Source organism: Diadema antillarum, unplaced genomic scaffold (assembly GCF_040938485.1).
Source record: "Diadema antillarum isolate AM-2024a unplaced genomic scaffold, OU_Dant_1.0 seq00000819_RagTag, whole genome shotgun sequence".
In the NCBI taxonomy this organism is placed as follows: Eukaryota; Metazoa; Echinodermata; class Echinoidea; order Diadematoida; family Diadematidae; genus Diadema; species Diadema antillarum.
Genome location: NW_027271696.1, coordinates 1,076,178 through 1,098,645, shown reverse-complemented (window position 1 = coordinate 1,098,645; position 22,468 = coordinate 1,076,178). Strand labels below are relative to the sequence as shown.

The 22,468-nt window shown below is 38.6% G+C and overlaps 1 protein-coding gene across 1 annotated transcript; it reads left to right on the top strand.

Annotated features, from left to right (window-relative positions):
• The first annotated feature begins 696 nt into the window (after nucleotides 1–696).
• Nucleotides 697–20,295, top strand: LOC139739794 (pyridine nucleotide-disulfide oxidoreductase domain-containing protein 2-like). The gene is made up of 15 exons (XM_071650388.1): nucleotides 697–826; nucleotides 2,895–3,109; nucleotides 3,860–3,953; nucleotides 4,882–4,955; nucleotides 5,619–5,774; nucleotides 6,357–6,510; nucleotides 8,280–8,341; nucleotides 9,290–9,387; nucleotides 10,118–10,259; nucleotides 11,625–11,832; nucleotides 12,990–13,146; nucleotides 13,851–14,005; nucleotides 14,650–14,756; nucleotides 19,074–19,194; nucleotides 20,195–20,295. Exons 2-15 carry the CDS (start codon nucleotides 2,927–2,929, stop codon nucleotides 20,257–20,259), a joined length of 1,776 nt encoding a protein of 591 aa, XP_071506489.1. The 5' UTR covers nucleotides 697–826; nucleotides 2,895–2,926; the 3' UTR covers nucleotides 20,260–20,295.
• The last annotated feature ends 2,173 nt before the right edge of the window (nucleotides 20,296–22,468 follow it).

Sequence of the window (22,468 nt, the reverse complement as noted above, 5' to 3'; positions counted from 1 at the left end):
TATATCTATATTTATATTTTGGTTATTTATGTTGTATCAGAATCAATTCCATTCAAGTAATTGTTGAAAACAACCAAAATTTAATACAGAGTATTAAAAATTGATTAGTAATGTCTTTGTTTGATATCATAAATCATTTTTTTAGACCTCCCTCTACCCCACTGCTGAACCTTCCCTTTAAGTAATTAAGTAATTAATTTTGCTTACTGCCAAGTAAACCTTGATTCACAGATTGAGTGACGGCTGACAACTGTATATCCATGTATATTTTTTTGTATACTATTTGTAAATATGTTCTATATCGTTATAGTATTATGTTATGTTTATGTTATGTACTGGTACGTTTAAGCCTTAATTCATATGCCCCCACGGGGCCAAAAGGTGTTATTCTCAATAAGTTCAAAGTTCAAAGTAAAGTAAAGTAAACAACATATTGTCAGCCTTACATGATATGTTTCCAAATTCCAGTAAAACTGATGTATGTAGTACACATTGCACTTGCTGTACACTTGCTGGTTTATTATCTTCAAATGCTAAGGATTCTGTAAATTTTCCATCATACATATTTTCAGTTAATTATTACTGGCGCTCCATACAAGGAAGACCGACCCCCTTCCCACCCTTCCCTGGGCATTGTTTACACTGATGTGAACGGAGATAAGGAGTTAAGCGGATCACCGGAGCTTCCGATTTATTGGCCCTGTTTGGAGGTCCCCGAGGGCGGGCGGCGGCGATTTGACAGCCACCCTTGCACAGGGATGGTACGTGGAGAGCTCTAGCGGTACGTCTAAAAACCCAAACCAAACACTTCGCAGAACCGTCTGAGGTATGTCCATATAGATTTTTCTCATGTCTGACTCTGTCTCTTTTTCGTTATCATAAATCATCATAATCTGCTCATCCTCATCATATAGATCTATGTCGTAGCAAGGTCAAGGAGGTTCAAGAAAGGAGTCACAACAGAACAAGCTCAGTGACAGTGTCATTCCCTTTCAACCTGTGATAGCGCTTTAGTTTTAGCCTATAGACTCTAGTGTACTAATTAAGTTTACATCACAGGACAGTCCAATGTAATATGTATACAGTACCTGGCTGAAATAGGGATACTTCCACAGCAGGGATATTAGGCCTTTTTTTTTAAAATTAGAAATCAATTGCAACTGATTGACAAATTGCCCTACATCGACATAAATAAGCACTGAACTGATCAGTGTTTAGTAGTAGCCATGATAAAAAATCATGGGCGTACATACTCGAGCAGGATTTGAACCTACGACCTCCTGATCACCGGACAGGCGCCATCTCCACTAGACCACCGAGCTTTCGCCCGAAAGCAAGTGTTGGTTCTAATCCTTATAGCATGCAGCGGGTACTGCTTTGTTATTCAAATTCATGAATTTCTTCCGTCGAGATGTTTTCATTGCAACTGATTGACAAATTGCCCTACATCGACGTAAATTTTACGTCGATGTAGGGCAATTTGTCAATCAGTTGCAATGAAAACATCTCGACGGAAGAAATTCATGAATTTGAATAACAAAGCAGTACCCGCTGCATGCTATAAGGATTAGAACCAACACTTGCTGTCGGGCGAAAGCTCGGTGGTCTAGTGGAGATGGCGCCTGTCTGGTGATCAGGAGGTCGTAGGTTCAAATCCTGCTCGAGTATGTACGCCCATGATTTTTTATCATGGCTACTACTAAACACTGATCAATTCAGTGCTTATTTACGTCGATGTAGGGCAATTTGTCAATCAGTTGCATAGAAATCAATTGTTCAATTCGGTACCATAGACCTATCAAGTGGGGGCACTGTGGCATAGTGGATAAGACTCCCGACTCCCGAACGGAGGACCGTGAGTTCGAATCCCGCCCAGTGCTTACATCCTTGGACAAGATGTTTTTACCCACAATGTCCCTCTCGACCCAGGTGTATAAATGGGTACCTGGCAACGCTAGGGTAATATATAATAATAGCAGGGCCCTCTGGTAGAGCAGTGGCAACACTGAAGAGGCTACCCTGGGTAAATAAGACCTCATTATTATTATTATTATCAAGATGCCTAAATTTACTTGTAAATTTAATAAGATTTTACTTCAATTCTACATAGCTCTAGATTAATTCTCATCCATGTAATGCAATGTTACATATTGATATTGATCGAGATTGTCCTAACTAAATTTTCTCTTGAGCATTTTTGCCCAAACTATGGTCAAGGGTAAATAGTGATCAAGTCTAGAAGATATGACTGACAAAACTTTGTAGGTATGCATATGGCACAATTTTAAAGAGACATCTCAAAAATGAATTTAGACTCGAGAGGTAATTTGTGAGATATTTACAGCCATGTAGCAGTTGGGTATCCTTTACTAGCTAACAAAAAGAGAATAATGAAACACTTAACCCTACTTAGTTTTAACTAGCATCAGCAGGCTTCCTATGCGAAGTTTATTATTGATCTACATATGGCATGTTTTGTTTTGTTTTGTTTTGTTCCCCCTCCTTGAAGGCATGAGACCTACAGCATGACTGCTTGGCAGATGAGTGTGAGATGGGTTGCTTTGTGAGCTTGAGACTCGTGCCTTTGTTTAGACAGAAAGATCCGTCTGTCCGGAGGACTCTTTTGTATTTTGCCATTAACGCCGTCCTCCGTGTACGGAGGGGATCCGTGAAGCCAGACGCAGTCTCTGCGGAACATTCCCCGACGGACAGATACAGACCGATCTTTCGGTCAAGCCTTTGTTGTGCTTCTGAATAGGCATGAGACTTGGTATAATCTCTGCTGCCAAAAACTGCAGCAATATACAGTAATATAATTGATATTATTAAACCATCAATCCTGCTGCTATGATTGCCTTTATCTCTTGTTTGCCTGGCCATCATTGCAAAAACAGGAGGAAGGTCTGACGAATTCCAGCTTGCAGGCATGATGCTCACCACAAAGCTATGGGATCCTTTAATGAAGGGGCGTAACTCTCTCATGCGACCTCTGACCCAAGTTTCACAGCACTTTGGTTCCTCCTCTGTACGCTGCCAAAGAGGGGGTGACCCCCTCACGAAAGAGTACGACGCCATCGTCATCGGGGCGGGACACAATGGTCTTGTTGCGGTGAGTACACGTACACCATTCTTCGCATTGTACGAATATTGGTGTAATGGACCCAGCACACCTAATTCCTTTGAAGTTGAACTTCTTTTTTTTTCTTATAATTTAATTGTTGTCTCTTTTCAAGTACTCGATCCTCATATGAGTGAGGCCCTCGTATCATAAATGTGAAACATTTTGTAGTGGGGGAATTTTCATGCATTTTGAGGTACCGGTATGTGATACCAGCACAAAGGTGAAAGGGTGTGAATACCAGTATTTGTTTGTTGTTCGTGTAAATCAGTGGTAGTATTCTGAAAAGGAATCAAAAGATGGTAAAATGAAAACATACTATGCAAAACTCATCTTACCTGGGAGATATAGTTCATAGATTGCAAAAATTTCTGTTTTTACATTTAAATGTCAACTTTGAAATTGAGCTGTTGAGGTTTGAAGTTGATTATATGGAAGGGAATCACAATTATTCTGTTACTTAAGAGAACCATGTATGCCGTGTAGAAACTCCACAGGGAATCATAATATGTGGGAGGCAATGGCCTAATTACTGCATTGCTCATATAATTATAGTTTTTTGACTGGGGCAATGAATTCTTCTGTCATTGCAGCACTGATATACATTTCATCAAGTTTTCACCATGGGTAATTAAGAGGATTTTATTTGTGATCTTATTGTGAAACTGATCCAAGAAATGAAAGCGGTTACTGAGTCAGAGCTGATGCTAATAATTAGATTTTTTTTCTCCTTCCGTGCAGGCAGCATACCTGCAGAAAGCTGGGCTAGACACCCTTGTGCTGGAAAGACGCCATGTCATCGGTGGAGCGGCTGTCACCGAAGAAATTGTGCCAGGTTTGTTGCCTTCTGTTGGCTATTCGTTCATAATGTCATTTCCATGGCTACGAGGTCTTGATTCATCTCCACGAACACTATAAACAGTGGCGGATCCAGAGGGGGGCGCACCGGTCGCGTGCCCCCTCTTTATTTTTTGTTAAAACAAAAGAAATAAAAAGAGAAAAAATGTTTAAATTTGTAAAGGCACCTCCCCTTTACGGAAATCCTGGATCTGCCTCTGATAATATCAGTTACTGAAAAATGATTTTGTAGCTGCATTGAGTGATCTAAAATTCATTAGTTTGTATATGGCGACAGTGTGTAACATTGTATTAGCTGTCAGTCTGTATTTTCCCAAATGCAAAGAAACAGACAGACAGACAGACAGAAGCATGCTGTTACTGCAGTTACCTGTTGTGGTTTTGTCTCTCTTTTTTTGAAGAAGGGTATGGTGTAGGTGATAAGAGTACTGTATGCACAGTATATTTCACAAATTTTGCAAGTCAACTGATATTCATGAAATTAGCAATTGGGAAATATTGCCTTCCTTTACTTCAGTTCATTATTGTCTATCGTATCTAAGGTGAAAATTGCTAACATATCTCTTGAGAAATCATTCCATTTTGACTCCTAATCTAACCACTCACGAAATTGTCTTACACATTCCAATTCACAAAATATACCGTCAAAATATGTTGCATTGCAGTATATGAAGCATTATTACGGTAATGCATAATCACTATCTATGTTTTATAGATAGTGATGTGATCTATGTTTTATTTTCGTTTATGATTATTGCATGACGTCATATATGCAATGTATTTCAATTTTTTCGAAGGTTTAAATGACTCTGCTGATGCTGTTGCTGATGATGATTAAATGCAGAACTTTTCCCCCAGAGTTACAAGTTGTATTGAAAAGAGCTCCATGTGTTTATCTTGTATAGGATTCAAGTTTTCCAGGTGCTCCTACTTGCTGAGTCTCCTGAGGCCTACCATAGTCAAAGATTTGGAGCTTAAGGTAAGAGAATGTTTTCACGATATATGTTTGCCTATTAGAGGGGAATTCCATACCATTCAAAAGTTAGTCTGGAAACGAGAAAGTAAGCTTTAAAAGTGCAACTGGGAAAATTTGAACAAAATTGCATTAAAAGTAAGGAAGTTATGAAATTTGAAAGATTTGCCAACTTTTTTGCAAACATTGTTTTTTAGTAGTTGACATGTTTATGCAACTGAGTGAGCTGATGAGGTCATCACATCACAATTTTCCATTGATTATGTAAAAGATTGAAAAAAATAATGATGAAAATTCAATGTAAAATTTATATGTGTATGTATATGTATGGGTGTATGTAAGCATTCAATTATATATTTTGTGTGTCTTCATGTACCACGGTATATATTTACGAAATATATGTTTAGACTTGGAGGGTGTGATATACTCATGTTTATACGACAAGCAGGCAGGGAGGATGTCCGAGTCAAACGATCTTTGGGATGGGAGTAAGGGTTTTCAAGAATGCAGTATGGGTTCTGTGTTATGTAAACAGGAGAGTGGAGATGGTACTTGAGTAGGGTAAGGCGTGAATAATTGATACACAAGAGCAACACAATCACACAGTGTGAATGCATGTGTGCTTATCTTCGTCTTAGATATAAAAATGGTTCTCATCTATCTCTGCAGAAGCATGGTCTGAAGGTGTACCTGAGGCCAGAGCATGCCTTCACCCCACTCCTGGAGGAGCCAGGGCCCAGCGGTAGACCCCGATCCCTCCTCATGAGCCGAGATGAGGAGTTTACCAAGCAGCAGATTGCCCAGTTCTCTCAAAAGGATGCGGAGGTACGGCTTTCTTGAGAGGACAATCATTTGGTCACTGCAGGAGATTTCTAAATGCTCGGAATGATCCCCTGTATCATTAAACATGTTAATTGGAAGAAGTACAGATTACAATAGACAAATTTGTGCTTCATATTTTTTTTTTCCGGAGGGGGGGGGGGGGGGGGGGGGGGGGGGGGGGAGGAGTCAGATGGCATTGACTCTCTTATGAGACTACTGCTGCAATACATTACTGATGTGTAAACAACCATCAAAGTTCCATAAATACTTCGTATAATTACAGTTGAGTCTTTAAATATGTCACGCTCTGTATAACCGGGTAAGTAAGGTATAAATATTTTATGAATAGCTACATAACATTAGGATAAAAGAAGATGTGTTATTGTATTCAGTGTCGGAAGTCAAGTTGTTCACGTTTGGCCCAATTTGAAAGCACATTTTTTCCCCCTTCCACCATGCCTTTTCAAAGATTGTATTTTCTCGCAGTTGATTATGGGTGTGACAAATCCATAAGGACACATATCGCTTCACTACTTTGTAGAAGAGGTACATCATCTTGAAGGGCTCCCTCTATCTGTGTTGCAGGCTTACTTCAAATTTGACGACTACCTGAATGGGATTGCATCGGCCATCACCCCTCTCCTTGACAACCCTCCCATTGATCTCAACCCCAGCAGCAGAGCCTCCGTGAAACAAAAGATGCAGATGCTGGACACTGTCAAGTCCATCGCCAAATCAGGTTGAGGTTTAAAACTTGCTACAATCAGTGTTCACTAATGCATACAAAAAGTACATCACAACACCTGTCATTCTTTGAAAGTTTTTTTTTTTTCCCTACCAGCACTAATGTCCTAAAATTCACTTTAAATGAAGTAGTGATTTTTTATCATATAAGGGCAATTACTGTAAAAGTGGATATTTTCGCGTGACTAATTTTTCGCGCTTGGCCTGGTCGGAAGAGTTTCGCGTGTTTTTAATTCCGCGGAATCAAGACATCACGCACAGGCACATATGGCAAGCAAATACATTCGCGTGCTTTTATTTTCGCGCTTGTTTCTGGTTGCGCGAAATGCGCGAAAATTTTAACACCGCGAAAATTTCCACTTTTACAGTACCCCGAGGACAATTACCCCTTGGCTAAATACTGGTTAGTAATAAGGTTAGAGTAAAGATTAGGATTAGGGTTAGGTTTAGGGTTAGAGTTTGGGTTACGGTTATGATTAGGTTCAGGATTAGGATTAGGGTTAGGGTCAGGGTCTGGGGTAATTGTCCAGGGGGTAATTAGTAGAGATTGGTAGAGATGAACATGTGTTTGCATTGTTAAAATTGAAGTTGAAAATCGGGTTAGGGCTGCTACTTTCAATGTGATCACATATTCTCAAACTATGATGTGACATTTTCATTTCATATAACTTTTGTCAGATCTGGCAAGTGCTGTATCAACATTCAACGTGACATTATATCAACCCTCAACTGCATGTGTACTTGATTTAAAGGACAGGTTCACCTTCATAAACATAAGGGTTGAGAAAATGCAGCAATATAAGTAGAACACATCAGTGAAAGTTTGAGGAAAATTGGACAATCGATGCAAAAGTTATGAATTTTTAAAATTTTTGTGTTGGAACCGCTGGATGAGGAGACTACTACAGCTTGTGAGTCATATGCGTACAACAGTATAAAGAAAATGTAAAGAAAATTCAACATATTTTCACTTTTTTCGCATAATAAAAGACCACTTGACTTGCCTCTTTCTAAAGGCAGGGGGAATAATATTACCCATAACATATGTCGGTAACGAGTCAAGGGAATGTGTACTTTTTTTCAAAAGATGAAATTTTGTGAAATTCTCTTTTATTTTCCTTGTATTGTTGTACGCATGTGACATCTAAGTTATTCATACACTGCAGTAGTCTTCTCATCCAGCGGTTAGTGCACAAAAACTTCAAAAATTCATAACTTTTGAACGGATTGTCCGATTTTCCTCAAACTTTCAATGATGTGTTCTACTAATATTGCTACATTATCTCAATCCTTATGTTTATGAAGGTGAACTTGTCCTTTAAACAATGTTTTCATTATTTAGCATTAATTGATCCCCTTTTATATAAAAAAACAAACAAAAGTTCAAGCATATCTTTTCTTGATCACATCAAGTTTTGTTTGACCTTCGCAGAGCCAATGCAGGCATAGTTTCATATCAGAATTGCCAAGTGTTCCTGAATGATGAAACATATTTTTATGCCTTGACGAAAATTTAAAAGCTTTCCTGGTTGAGGAATTTTTCCCCCCTTATTGAGATGCATTGTATACCACGCAAGTATCTCCCTGATTGCTTTTTGGACTCCCACAACTTTCATATGTGACTGTTGGCAACCCTGCTTTAGCATTATTTTATCTTTCATTCACTCCCAAATGTGAATTTTCACACATTTGAAACGATGCTTGTAAGATGGCTGTTGCATCATCTACTTAATGATCGTCAAATTTTGAAATTTGGAATTGCAGGCAAGATTCTTGGAAGAGACATTCCTGCATTTTACGAGTTACTGACTGCACCTATGAACAAGGTAAGATCCTACTTTATTGTTAATTGACAAAATGATTGATTACTTTCAGGGTCAGAGTTCAAGTCAGTGACCCTAAGAAATAGTTGTCGGCATTTTGTAAACCCCGCACAAAGCCAAGGAGTTAGGCATACTTATTAGAATCTTTGTGGGCCAGTGACTTGTAAGAGATCCTGAGCGAGTTAGATGTGTTTCACTAACTTCTACGATAACCCATACCGGACTTGATGTATGGGTTGCCACCTTAAATTTGTTGAATGACATACTGCCCAAAGTACCTCACATGCACAGACACTAAGACACTAATTATAGACGGCTATTTTCTCACTCTATTCTGCGGAAGCCATTTAAAACAGAAACAATGCATGTGATGTCTGTTGACCTCCAAATGAGAACCTTCCTCTTGTTTGTTTGTTTTTTAATCTCTCTCTTTCTTTGTCTAGCCACATGACATTGTTTGAGTACTAATTAATGTGGAGCATGTCGCTCAACCCATCTTATGTCATTATACTGAAGATGATGTCCATCCCAAACATTACAACCACATTTTTCCTCTGTACCTCTAGCATGTCTGCAGTCTAAAATTAACAATATGAAGCAGGGAATACCCACTTTAAGGAAATTTAAACAAAGCAAATAAGACTAAGAATAATAATAATAAGAAATAATAAGACAGGGCTCAACACTAACTTATTTGTCTGTTGGCCCACTTGGGCCACTTAGATCTTTAAATCTGAAACTTTGGTGGCCCAAAAAAGATGTGTAGTTGCCAAAAATAAAAGCAACAGTAACAATCCATTTTGAATCTTAGTTGCCCAAGATGAATGTAGTGGCCCAACACCAATATTTAGTGGCCCTTAGCAATTGGGCCATTGCTAATATCAAGCCCTGACAAAAAGCATGATAAAACAAAATTAAGCAAATACCTGCGTCCATTATTTGTATTGTCAGATACTGGATCGCTGGTTTGAATCTGAACCCTTGAAGGCCACCTTAGCTACAGACTCTGTGATTGGAGCCTTCTTGACACCAGACACCCCAGGCAGTGGGTAAGTCGCTGCTCATCTAAAAAATCTCTCTATCTGTTTGCTGTGTTCTTTTGCCCCTTCAAAGGTATTAGCCCACATTTGCAAACCCACGAAAATCAAAACTGCATAAAACAGGTCCAATATGACTTCAAGTACAAGTTATAACAGTAACATACCTCACCTGTTGCTCTTTGTCTATACCATTCGATAAAAGAGAGAAAATCATCGTTTTAAAATCAATTTTCAAACCGGGTCAACCCGACCCAAAATCGAATTACGAGCGCGGGCTAGCTACGTACATGTAACTTACACATGTATCGCATGCATGTAGTACGTACGTGGACCGGAGCTAGCGAGCGTTATACGCATGCATACGGTGCATTTTCATTTATTTTTATGAAAGTAATGGACTAATTGGAACGAAATTTTGCACAGGTGTTACTGCAATCATACCCAAACTCCATGCTAACTATGAGACCAATTGCTGAAGGTTTACAAATGTGGGCTAATACCTTTAAGGGGCTATTATTTAATAGTCAAGGAATCTAATAACGCAGATGATATGAATATAGGATGATAATGTAGGGTGGAAGTCACAGTGTTAATGGAAATGAGCTGCTTGGCGGAGATCTTCGGAGCACTTTTCTAGTCTATTATTATCATCATAATCAGTACATGTATTATCACAATTATCATGCAAGAGTAGTGCTAACATACAAAGTGTTTATCGCTGCCTCATCATTTTCTGCAGCTACGTCCTCCTGCACCATGTGATGGGAGAGGTGGATGGAGTCAAGGGAGCGTGGGCCTATGCCGAGGGGGGCATGGGCGCTGTGTCTGCCAGCATTGCCAACTCCGCCAAATCCCATGGAGCAACTATTCTGACTGACAAGGTACTCTATACTCCAAATATTTCACGAGGTTTTTATTTTTGCGAATTTCGCGAGTCAGCTGCTATTCGCGAAATTAAAGACACGCGAAAATATTGACTCTAATGCCGATATGAATGTGACGTACGCGTATACATTTCTCCATTCAGTACCGGACTCCATGATCGCGAATTTAACCACTTGCAAAATTGTCGGGAAGTCCCGATTCGCGAAAATTTAGACTCGCGAAATATATGGCGTATACAGTATAGTGGATCTTGCTCTAATGCAAAATGTAATTTCGGGAGGTTTTGTAAAGTTTTCCCTATCCTATGTCACTCAGTTCGTGACAAGTGTCAAATCTCTTTGTATCGAGTAATCCTTGTGATTATCGAGACTATATAGTTTGAAAGTATCTTTGCTGTTAAAGAAGTCAGTCAGATATTTGTGGAAGTGGTCCTGTATTGCGCAGTAATTTAGCATCATTATATTCTAGTTGAGTAATGTTATTTTCCAGACAAGTTACATGAAAAAGGAGAGGAGATTAAGTAGATTAGAATATACTGTGATGATGTGAGGTGTACTCTGTATACTGTAAAATGAGAAATTTTCGTGTGCATTTTAATTTCGCGAATTTCGCGAGCGCCAAAATTCGCGAAATTAAAATGCACGCGAAAGTTTTTGTCTACACTACATGCATTGAACACCAGTGGCAATTCGCGAAAATTTCATGCCACGAAAAGGGCTGTCAGCTCCAATTCGCGAAAATTTCATGCCGCGAATATATCATGTTTTACAGTAAGTGACATGAATTTAGGGATTAATGATGGAGCAGCAATAAGATTTATGTAAAATGGGGTTATAGTTAGTGAGCCATTAACCAAAAATAGGATTTTCATGACTTTCTTAGGGAAATACCAGCATGACATATATGAGGCAATGACCTCAAAACTTTAACTTGCACATATGGTTACACCATTATCACTGTACGTTGAAAATACTGTAAAACAAGGAATTTTCGCATGCACTTTAATTTCGCGAGCGCCAAGATTCGCGAAATTAAATTGCACGCAAAAGTCCTTGTTTACACTATATGCATTGAACGCCAGTGGCACTTCGCGAAAATTTCATGCCACGAAAAAGGCTGTCGGCTCCAATTCGCGAAAAATTCATGCCGCGAATATGTCATGTTTTACAGTATGCGAAAAGGAAATCATCTGCTGCTATGCCCAATATTTAAAGAAAACCTTGCCATTCAGCTGGATTGATTTTTAATCTTTTTTATCAGAATTAATGTGGAATGTATGTGGTTGCAAATTGCCCACAAACCATGTTTACTGAACACTAATGGTGCATTCTGCTTCTTGCATTTCCGTGTTGCCATGGCAGCCGGTCAGCTCCGTCCTGGTGTCTGGTGACAACGCAGCCTGTGGAGTGGTGTTGGAGGATGGTACTGAGATCAGGAGCAAAGTGGTCCTCTCCAATGCCACGCCCAAAATCACCTTTCTGGACCTTCTTCCCTCCGGTCTCCTACCGGCAGAATTCGTCCAGCAGGTGTCATCCTTTGACTTCAAGTCTCCTGTGACTAAGATTAATGGTAACACTAATTTCTTTGTCTCCTTCCCAGCATATAGCTCATTAACATTGTCTATTAATCTTCATTTGTTTCATTTCTTTCTTTTTTATGTATGTTTTAATCTTTCAGTGTCTCTTAATCTGTCCTCTCTCTCTCTTTCTCTCTCTCTTTCTCCTTCTCTATCTATCTATCTATCTATCTATCTGTCTGTCTGTTTATCTATCTATCTATCTATCTATCTATCTATCTGTCTATCTATCTATCTTCCAATCTTTCTCTATCCTTATTTCTTGGGTAGGTAAAATCAATTATGCCTTCGTAATGTCACTTGTGTTTAATTTTTTATGGCATGATGTAGTTAGTAGTCTGCTGTAAACTTTCTGTTGTATCTTTTACATACAGTTTAAGGAGAGAAAATATTTTGTCTCCTCTTCCTCACAATAATACTAATGATGTTAAACATGATAATGACCAAATTGATAGTAGTTTTGATATCATTATTAATGTCATTAACATTGTTACCATTGTTGTTATCATTAGTGTATTGTCATTATTATTTTGTTGGTGTTTTTATTTTTATTATTTGTAGTAGTAGTAGTATCATCATCATCATCATCATCATCATCGTCATCATCATCATTATCGTCATCATCATCGTCATCATCGTCATCATCAACATGAGTATCATGTCCATTATATATAAGTTGGTCATTGTTTTTCCAGGACTGTAAGTACCAATTCAGGGGCTTTTTAATGATTGCTCCCAGTCCCTGGGCAACTTTTCTTTTTTTTTTTCCACCTCATAGGCACCACTTCTGATCCTCCCTAGGGAAGATTACCCAATGGCTGCCACTATACAAATGACATCCCACGGGGTCTCCATCAGCTCCTAGTTAGAAAATGCTGTTGTAAAATCAATATTGTGCTGAGAAATAAACCAAGGTGCTGTATCACCAGGGCATTGAACCTGTGACCTTGTGATTTCAAGTCCACTGTTTTACTGCAACACTGTACAACACACCTTCCTCTCCTATTCATTAATGCTAGAGTTGTTTTTTTTTTTTTTACGAATTCTTATGTTTGGAGTTTTAGTGGAGTTTGCCCTTTTATACCTTCCACAAATGTTTACTGATATATTATTTTTGTCTGCTTTATTTGGTTGCCCCAATGACTTTCAGTTGCCGTCGACAGACTTCCTAATTTCGCTGCCTTGCCCAACAAGAGTGACGACACTCCTGGCCCCAACCACACAGGCACCATCCATCTCAACTGTGAAAAGACGAGTCTCTTGAACGACGCCTACGATGATGCACTTAAAGGAGAACTGCCTACCAAGTTTGTCAACACACTTCTATCACATTTAGAACAATCCCTTTGATATGAGCTTCTCACAATTTCGTACAAGTTTTGTGGTGTACCTGTTTCTAAACTTTTCCTTTAAACACCTCTACTGTTTGTATGTTTTGTTTAATTGTTTCTGTTTCATCCAAGGTAACATATTCATGCCTCGTTCTATTTCTCCAAGGAAAGTAGTTTTACAAAGAGAGATATTCATCATCTGTTTGTATGTCTAGAGAAGAGGATCTAGGTGATTACTTTGCATAACCATTTCATTGTGGGTTGTGTGGTGGAACATCACTTTTAAAATAGTATTCTAAAGCAACAACACTGCATTTGCTCCTGCGACAATTGCTCTGGTCTTCTTTTATCCGAGGACTTAGGGGTTAGGGTTTGGGTTGTGTTGGGTTTAGGATGTAGTTTGATGTGAGGATTAGAATGAGGGTTAGGGTTATGTATGTGGGTAGAAATCATGTTTGGCTTAGCGTGCAGATATGTCATGGTACAGTTGTCACAGGAACAAATGTCATGGAACCTTCTAAAGCACTGGACAAACCTCAAATGTCAAATTTGCAAGTATGTTTCTCAAGGAATTTATGGCTCTTTAACTTCAGTAAACCCTTCTCATGGATAAGTTGCTAGAATGTCACATCACTGCTTTGTAGTATGAAAGTGATCTTTTTTTCCTTTTTTCCTCCTAGGCCCATGATCGAGATGTGCATCCCGTCGTCACTGGACCCCACCGTGGCGCCCCCAGGGTGTCACGTCATCTCCCTCTTCACCCAGTACACTCCTTACGAGCTCAGCGGTGGCAGGCAGTGGGATGATGCCATGAAAGACGTGTACTGCGACAGAGGTGAGCTGGTCCATTTGACAATTAGACCCCACTGGCTGCCGATGCATAAAGTCTGGGTCATGTGACCCAGCCCTAGACCTCTCCACTATTCTAAATTTGGAGGAAAGAATTGTTATATCTTGACCATCATCAGTCCATGTTACAGATGCGACATTCCTTTTTTCTTTTCTTTTTTTTTGGGGGGGGGGGGGGGGGGGGAGAGGGGGTGATCAAAGAAGAATACTGCACTTCAAAATGTTGTATTCTGAAGTTTCAACAAAGTGTTTCTAAATAGTCGTGTTGATAGGTTGGAGACTGTATGTTACTCTGTCCGTAGATATCATATGATAGGTAGGACATGCGTTGGTATAGAATGACACGGGTTAGTGTGGTATTACTGGTATATGGATGGCTTGGTATGGTGTGGTATAATTTGGCTTAGTGTCATATGCATTAGTTTCGTTACATGCATACAACAAAATGCACATTTGTTGCACTATTGTACCATTTCATTTGGCCATAAAGGTCTTTGGCAGCACATGTTTGTAAGTCAAGCAACTCAAGTATGTCAAACTAAATTGACATTTCCATGAACTTCAGTGATTACTGCTGTGAAAACAGGAGAAGGAAGAATAGCAACTCTTATGACTTCTTTCCATGTGCAGTCTTTGACTCCATTGAGGCCTATGCACCAGGATTTAAGGACAGTGTCGTTGGACGAGACATCCTGCCTCCCCCAGACCTTGAGAGAATCTTTGGCCTGACAGGAGGGGTAAGAGTTCTCCTACAGAAGGGATGGTAGAACCAGGCCCAAGCCCCCCCCCCCCCCCCCACACACACACACACACACACACTTTTTTTGCACAATACATAGGAATACAAAGGTAACTGCACCCCACTTTTTGTTTTTACCCCGAAAGTGGCACCAGAAGAAATAGAATGTGGTAAGCTTTTGCTGCACCAGAAGAAATAGAATGTGGTAAGCTTTTGCTGATTGCAAGTTGTACCACACTGATAGGAGCGGAAAGGCCATTTCTTTTTTTCTTCTACTTCTTCTTCTTCTTCTTCTTCTTCTTCTTTTGCTTGTCAGTTGAAGAAACCTGGACGTGTACAGTGCTGGCTCTAAATTTCACCTTATTGAATTGGCTTGAAATTCAATTTCAACCTAATCACTACTTGAAGACAATTATTAGGTGATACGCTATCAGCATATCACCTATTGTGATTGTCAAAATCTCTCTTTATTTCTTTTTATTCTTCTTTCTTTCTGGACAATTTTTTGTCGTCAATATCTCAAGAATGACATTACGGAATAACATGACATTTTCAGGGAACATGTCTCATGACAATATCTAGCCACAATAAGGTTTTCATGACAGTAACATATCTATGACGTCATCTAGGCGCCATTTTGTGATTTTCGGACCATGTTACATGATCGATCATAACTTCATAACCAAAGGTCATTTCTGTATCATTTTCGGCGGACATAAAGTTCAGGTCTCGCTCTATCTTAAGTACTTTTTAATGCTAATTACCTAGGACATCATTACGTGTGCGTACGCGCGCGTCAAACTTTTAAAAGGCTCAAAACAACTTTCCAATGGGAAATCTCGAAGTTTCAGACAATTTTATTTAAAGCGTTCCGCGCGTTCGCGTCCGTCCGCACATTTTCGCGCGTAGTGCGCATAAGCAACATGAAAATGCACATTTTTTAACAGATTTGGATTCCTGATACATTAAGTAACAATATCCATTAATTTCTGATCAATTTTGACCTATAACAAAGGAATGCGCTGGCGTCAAAGTTGAAATTTCGTGTGCGCGTCTATGTGGAAATATAGCGAAAAACATGTCTTTGTTTATTTCGCCATAGCTCTTTAAAACGTCAGGTGACCCTATGTTTTTATTGCATATTACAAAAGCATATATGAATTGAAAATAACGTTTCAAGTATCAAAATTTCCCTAAATACATTATGACGTCATCATATCAGCATCTGAAATCAAAAAAGTGGAATTAATTTTTTTGAGGTACTGTTTCTGACATTCATTTGCTCGTATCTCTGCTGTTTAAAGGGGAAGGCTAGTAACTGATCAGTGGGAATCAGTGGAAATGCTGGGAGATGATTGTTCCAATCCTTATGGGATTCATTCAAGAGTTCATTGTATATCTATTGTTGTGTGAAAATGATTTGCTTCAGAACGGTCTCATATTCAAGTAATGTGCAGATTAATGCTCCATCACTGACCAGGGACGCTAACCTGGAAGCATTAAACTGCACATTACTCGAATATGAGACCATTCTGAAGCAAATCATTTTCACACAACAATAGATATACAATGAACTCTTGAATGAATCCCATAAGGATTGGAACAATCATCTCCCAGCATTTCCACTGATTCCCACTGATCAGTTACTAGCCTTCCCCTTTAAGCTCAATATTATCCCAAATTCAGATATGTTGTACTTTGAACATTTACCTTTCAAGTCCATGTCATGGTTTTGAAATTTGATGACGTCATCATACTTTAAATTGTGATTAAAGGTAAAGACGCAAAATCGGACAAGTTTACGTGTTATGTCTATGGGAGGTGATTTTTTAAAAAACCATACATTGACTTGACAACGTTTAAGCACCTTTATCTCAGCTGATTTCGCTTCATTTCCTCTGAAACTTAAGTATGTTGTAGCTGTGACAATAAGCTGCAGTAATCATGCATTTTATTCTTTGAAATCTCCTCATCAGGTTGACAATTTTGCAATTTAAAACTGAAAATGAGAATGGAATGCGGACGAAACGATTCCTGATTCATCTTTTACGTACATAAGTTTACGTTCCTCTAATTTTCTCGTCGAGACGTATGGCCGAGTGGTTAGAGGCGTCGTCTCAGAAACGTGAGGTTGCACACGTACGGGTTCGAACCTCACAAGAGCACGAAAGAAAATAATTATTTTTTTTAAACTTTTTTTCTTCAATGGAGTACTACACCTTCGTCCATGTAGAAATCACATTTGCATGTAAACACACCTATACGCACACACTCACACACTATCCCTTTGTTTTGCATTGGAGACTGCATTACTTCGACTGCTGCAAAATTTTGCAGGCTGGGCTTTTCAAACTGATATAGTATGTTGTAACAAAATGAAATTTGTTCATATCAATTCAGTAACACAATGTAGTCGTGGTTACTTTGTGCTGATTTATACATGTAACAAGCTATACATTGTAAAAAAAGGTATTTGCATTTTTCCTTTAAGTCAGTCTTCTGTATTGATGATTATTTGTCATTTAGTGGTTTTTGTGGAGTTTCAGATAGTGATAAAAAGTATGGATGATAAGTGCAGCGATAATTCCTACAGTTAGTTCAAAGTTGTGTTACAGAGATTTGATACATACATTTAGCATTGTGTGTGTGTATACGTGTGTATACAGGTTGGCCATATGACACATTCTAGACAATTAATCTTAATTAATTAGCAAACGTGATCAGCTATGGAACTGAATATGGTACTAATCTATGTGGTGTTAATGATTCTAATTAAACTGTGACGAGTTTAAAGGGATAGCTTAACTGTGTGTAAAAATAAGGCAATTATAAGGAAATTTTAGGGGAATTTGATAACCATGCCTATAATAATTTCATACAGGTAGTAATAGCTGCCTCATAATTAAGTGGTTAATTGTCATGTCAGTAGCAAACTGACAACGTCCGATGAATATGTTATAAGAAGAATATGTTATACATTGAACAACTGTCTTACAAGTCCATATCGATGTTTTCTAATTTGATGACGTCATCATGCTAGAAGTTGTGATTAAAGGCAAGATACCGAAATCAGCGAAGATTATACGTTATGTCTATGGGAGGGGATTTTTGTTTTTTCACCATGCATTGACTCGATAACGCTCGAGCACCTTTACCTCACTTGATTTTGCTTCATTTCCTCTGAAACTTAAGTATGTTGTAGCTGAGACAATAAGCTGCAGTAATCATACATGTTATTATTTTTGTTGATCTTCTCACCAGGTTGAGAATTTTGCAGCATAAAACTGAAAATGAGAATGGAAGGTGGACGAAACGATTCCTGAGTCATCTTTCACATATAAGCTTACGTTCCTCATATTTTCTTGTCGAGACGTATGACTGAGAGGTTAAAGGCGACGTCTCAGAGACGTAAGGTTGCACACGTGCGGGTTCGATCCCCATAAGAGCACGAAACAAAATACTTATCTATTTTACTTTTTTTCTTCAATGGTGTATTACACATTCGTCCATGTAGAAATCACGTTCGTATACAAACGCACCTATACACAGCCACACACAAACACACACAATCACTCTGTTTTGTGTTGGAGACCACATTGCTTAGACTGCTGCAAAATTCTGCAGGCTGGGTTTTTCAAACCGATCATAGTATGTAATGACGACGACAAAGGTGTTGTACTTTGAACAATTGTCTTTCAAGTCCATGTCATTGTTTTGTACTTTGATGACGTCATCACACTGAAAATTGTGATTAAAGGCAAGGTATCAAAACCAGCCGATTATAGGTTGTATGTCTGCGGGACGTATTTTTCACGAGTTGCCAGAAATGGCCTAGCGACATCAATCGTTACAACGCCGCATTTCCATCTAGCAATGCAATACAATGTTCACGCGGCCACGTTTGTTGAGTGGTCATTGACTCTTCCCCTGTTATATCTATACATTGTTTTTTTTTTTTTTTTTTGGGGGGGGGGGTTTTGTCTTAGCATTTTCGTGGATGTCCCGTGCCCGAGTGGTTAGAGGAACGGTTTCGCATGCAGGTTCAATATAACTTCAAGGTGCCTATATCACATTATTTTCTTTGTCGATCACAGATGACCGACATCTGATGACCCCAAGCGTATCACCTAACTCGTCCTCAGTGTGACGAGTTTTCATATCTCGTTAACATTGTTATAACAAATAGCCTCTCAGCGAGAATGGCTGATCATATATATAGCCAAATAATGATATCAGTTTTATCAATGTTGAAAAGTGTCAATTCATTGTTGTTTTCTCTCTGGTGTGTTTGTGTGTGTCTGATGTATTCTGACAGAATATCTTCCATGGAGCCATGTCACTGGATCAGCTCTACTTCTCTCGCCCCTTCCCCTCTTGTGGGAGCTACCGCACCCCAGTCAGGGGGCTCTACCTCTGCGGCAGTGGGTCACATCCTGGTAAGAAAGACCCTCAAATTTCAATCGCAAAGAGCATCCAAACTGAAAGGGGAATTCTTGACCAGTTAAAAGTTGGTCACCTTAACAGTTTTCCATTTGTGATGTACCAAAACTGATGAAAATTCAATTTTCATGCTATTAACCCCGTTGAGGATGAGTCCCCAGTATACTCTGGCAGGTGTCTATGGGAAATGCATGTTGTAGCAAAATCAGTCCATCCTCGACGGGTTACAGTGTAAAGCATAATGTTATTCCTCACTGAATAACTGAAAAATGATCAGTGTGGTATATTAGGATTGAAGACTAGCGTACAATTGCATATAAAAAGAAAATTGGAAATTTTATATCTTAAATTTCATAACGAGATGGCAAGTTGTGAGGAAATGGCATCATCAACTTACCATTGCCATATTCATGCTGACTGTTCAAGAACTGTTGTATGAATGTTCGTAAAACGTCACAATCTTTTTACTTCCCTAATTTGCATTCAATTTTGGTAAAATTTGTTTGGTTATACCTGTAAGATTGCATCCCTTCTTTCAAGACTCATCTTTAACTGGTCCAGAATTGTCCCTTAAATTACATAACTATTTGTTGCCCATTGGGCCATAGACCAAATGTTTTATCAATTTCAAATTACTTCATGCCAGACACAGTGTATGAAGCCAAGACATCAATTCTAGTGTGGTATTGTGCGATAGATTAGTACATACAAAATAGTACATCCCACATGACAGCAGTTCTGTCATTTCACAAACCTGTTGTGCGAGATCAAGCATTTGATTTTGTTCACTCAGATTATGAAATATCATTCTCCTCAATGAAAAAGAAAAAAAAAAGTGCTATGGTGCCAAAAGCTTTTTAAGATATAAGTATCCTTTCCGAACAAATTTCTTTGGAGAAAAGATAAGAAGATGTTGATTTCATCAGAGGGAGCAGTAATAAAGATGGATCACATGACTGAATGTAACTTGCCATTTCATTGGTTGCCCCTGGTCAGGTGGTGGAGTGATGGGAGCTCCAGGGAAAAACGCAGCGATGGTCGTCAGGGCAGACAGAGTTTGAGCCTGCAGCACCTCGTACCCATCGGTCGAATGTGAGAGAGTCGTAAAAATTGATGAAATTGCAAAGACATACTTACCAGTATCAAATGAAGATGACAGTATGCAAGTAGTGTGTAATGATATATTTGCAAAGCAAAGCAAAGCAAAGCAAAGCAAAGCAAAGCAAAGCAAAGCAAAGCAAATACAGTGCACTCCCATTATAACGAAATGCTCGGGACCGGCAGTTTTCTTTTGTTATAACAAAATTTTGTTATAACCGAACAAATACAATATATAACGAAAACAAGGAAGCCACGCATATATGATATTCTGTTTGTTGAATACTCGTCATACACTGTAAAGCTTTGTGAACAATAAAACAAATAGTTAATCAATATCAGATTGTTGATGATTGTATTACAATAACGCAAGTTCCCCTCGGAAACTGTGCGTGACACACCAAGCGAACACACAGTGATGTGACGCGTTCGCCTATGCAAAGACGCTGCATATGCCTTGTTCCGCTACGTATTTTCGAAAGCGATCCGCATTTCGTTAAAACGGAGCACATTTCTTTTTTGTTTTTCTTTGTCAGTGGTGCTTAGAAAAAAAAGACTTCGTTATAACGAAAATTTCGCTATAACCGTGTTCGTTATAAGCAAATTTTGTACCATAGACTTTAATAGCGATAATTTTGGGACCAGAAGTTTTACTTCGTTATAACGAAATTTGGTTATATCCGTGTTCGTTGTAACGGGAGTGCACTGTAGTACTCACTCTGTAAATTATTGTTTAATGTCACACCGGTAAGCAGTAATATAACTAATAACTCTTTTGCAATGTGCAATGATTGATTCAGCCAGAATGGCAGTGATTATATGGACTAAAGAAATATTTTCAAAAGACTTTTACTCAGGATGAAGGCAATGATGATAAGATGAATGGACAGGTATTAGTCATTGAAGCCAGTGAGATAAGCCGAAATTTGGACAGTGTAGGAGAACATTCTCGGGTAGTTTTCTACTCAGTATGAAAGTGATCGTGATGGAAGATATTGAACAAATGTACAGAAATCATGTTGGCCAGCCAGATTGGCTGCAATTTGGACAACTAAGGAGACAATTTTTAGTCCATTTATTTTTAGTCAAGATGAAAGCAATGATGACAAAGTTTATAGACAAATGTTAATCATTGCAGCCAGCCAGATTTGCCGAAGTTTGGACAACTTCGAACATTTTTCAGTCATCTCATTCTTTTTTTTTCACTCAGGATAAAGGCAATGATGATTAAGTATATTATTGACAATCATTGCAGACTGCTAGGTTTGCTGAAATGTGGACAACTTAGAAAATGTACAGTTCTTTTCTTTTCTTTTTTTCTTTTTTACACAGGATATAAAGACAATGATTATGAGTTATAGTAATGGACAAATGTGAATCATTCCAGTCAGCCAGATTTGTTGAAGTTTGGACAACCTACAAGAATGTTTTTACTTGATATTTGTGTACTCAGGATGAAGACAATGGTGATAAAATGTATTGGGAGAAATGTGAATTGTTCCAGTTGTTGCATAGCTATGTGTGTGCTTGAAGATCCATGCTACTGGAGTAAACTCATGGTGTGCAATTTACATAATGTGTGAAATACCAGTATGGGTTCTGTATATTTGAACACACCTGACAATTGTTTTGTCTGCCAGATTGCATTCACATGTATGAATAGCTCACACCTGCCATTCTAGAATTGTGCCAGACATTAATTTTCCATTGGAAACCATGGGCACACTTGTTCAGTTAATGGAGTTTACTGAATACCATTGTGTAATTATGATTTTCATTCCTCTAAGCAACACAGTATTGGCATTTCGGCTCAGGGTTCATGAAAGTTTTCTTTCAACTTTTATAGGGAGTCACTGCCATTAAAAAAAAAAATGAATGCTGTTAAGTGTGAAAGAAATGCAATGAGTGATAATTCATCTGGTACAAAAAAAATGTATTGTCATATGTATGGAGGAACATCATGTATTCCTGTATCATTCTGTTAGACCAAATAGGTTTTACCTACTCATGGAAATGAACTACGTGGATATTTCAAAGAACAAAAGATATGAACACACTGTGTATGATATGATCTAAATGTTTAACTTTGGTTAAAATGTCAGTTTCTAGCCATATCTTCAGCTAGAAATGTTGAATGGTATAACGTTGAGTAAACAAATTCATAAACCATGA

Bases quoted from the DNA above. Each gene is read 5' to 3' on its own strand.
- LOC139739794 (XM_071650388.1), top strand. From the start codon at position 2,927: ATGATGCTCACCACAAAGCTATGGGATCCTTTAATGAAGGGGCGTAAC. The intron at 6,511-8,279 runs GTTGAGGTTTAA...TTGGAATTGCAG, and splicing joins CAAGTCCATCGCCAAATCAG to GCAAGATTCTTGGAAGAGAC. The intron at 10,260-11,624 runs GTACTCTATACT...TTGCCATGGCAG, and splicing joins CAACTATTCTGACTGACAAG to CCGGTCAGCTCCGTCCTGGT.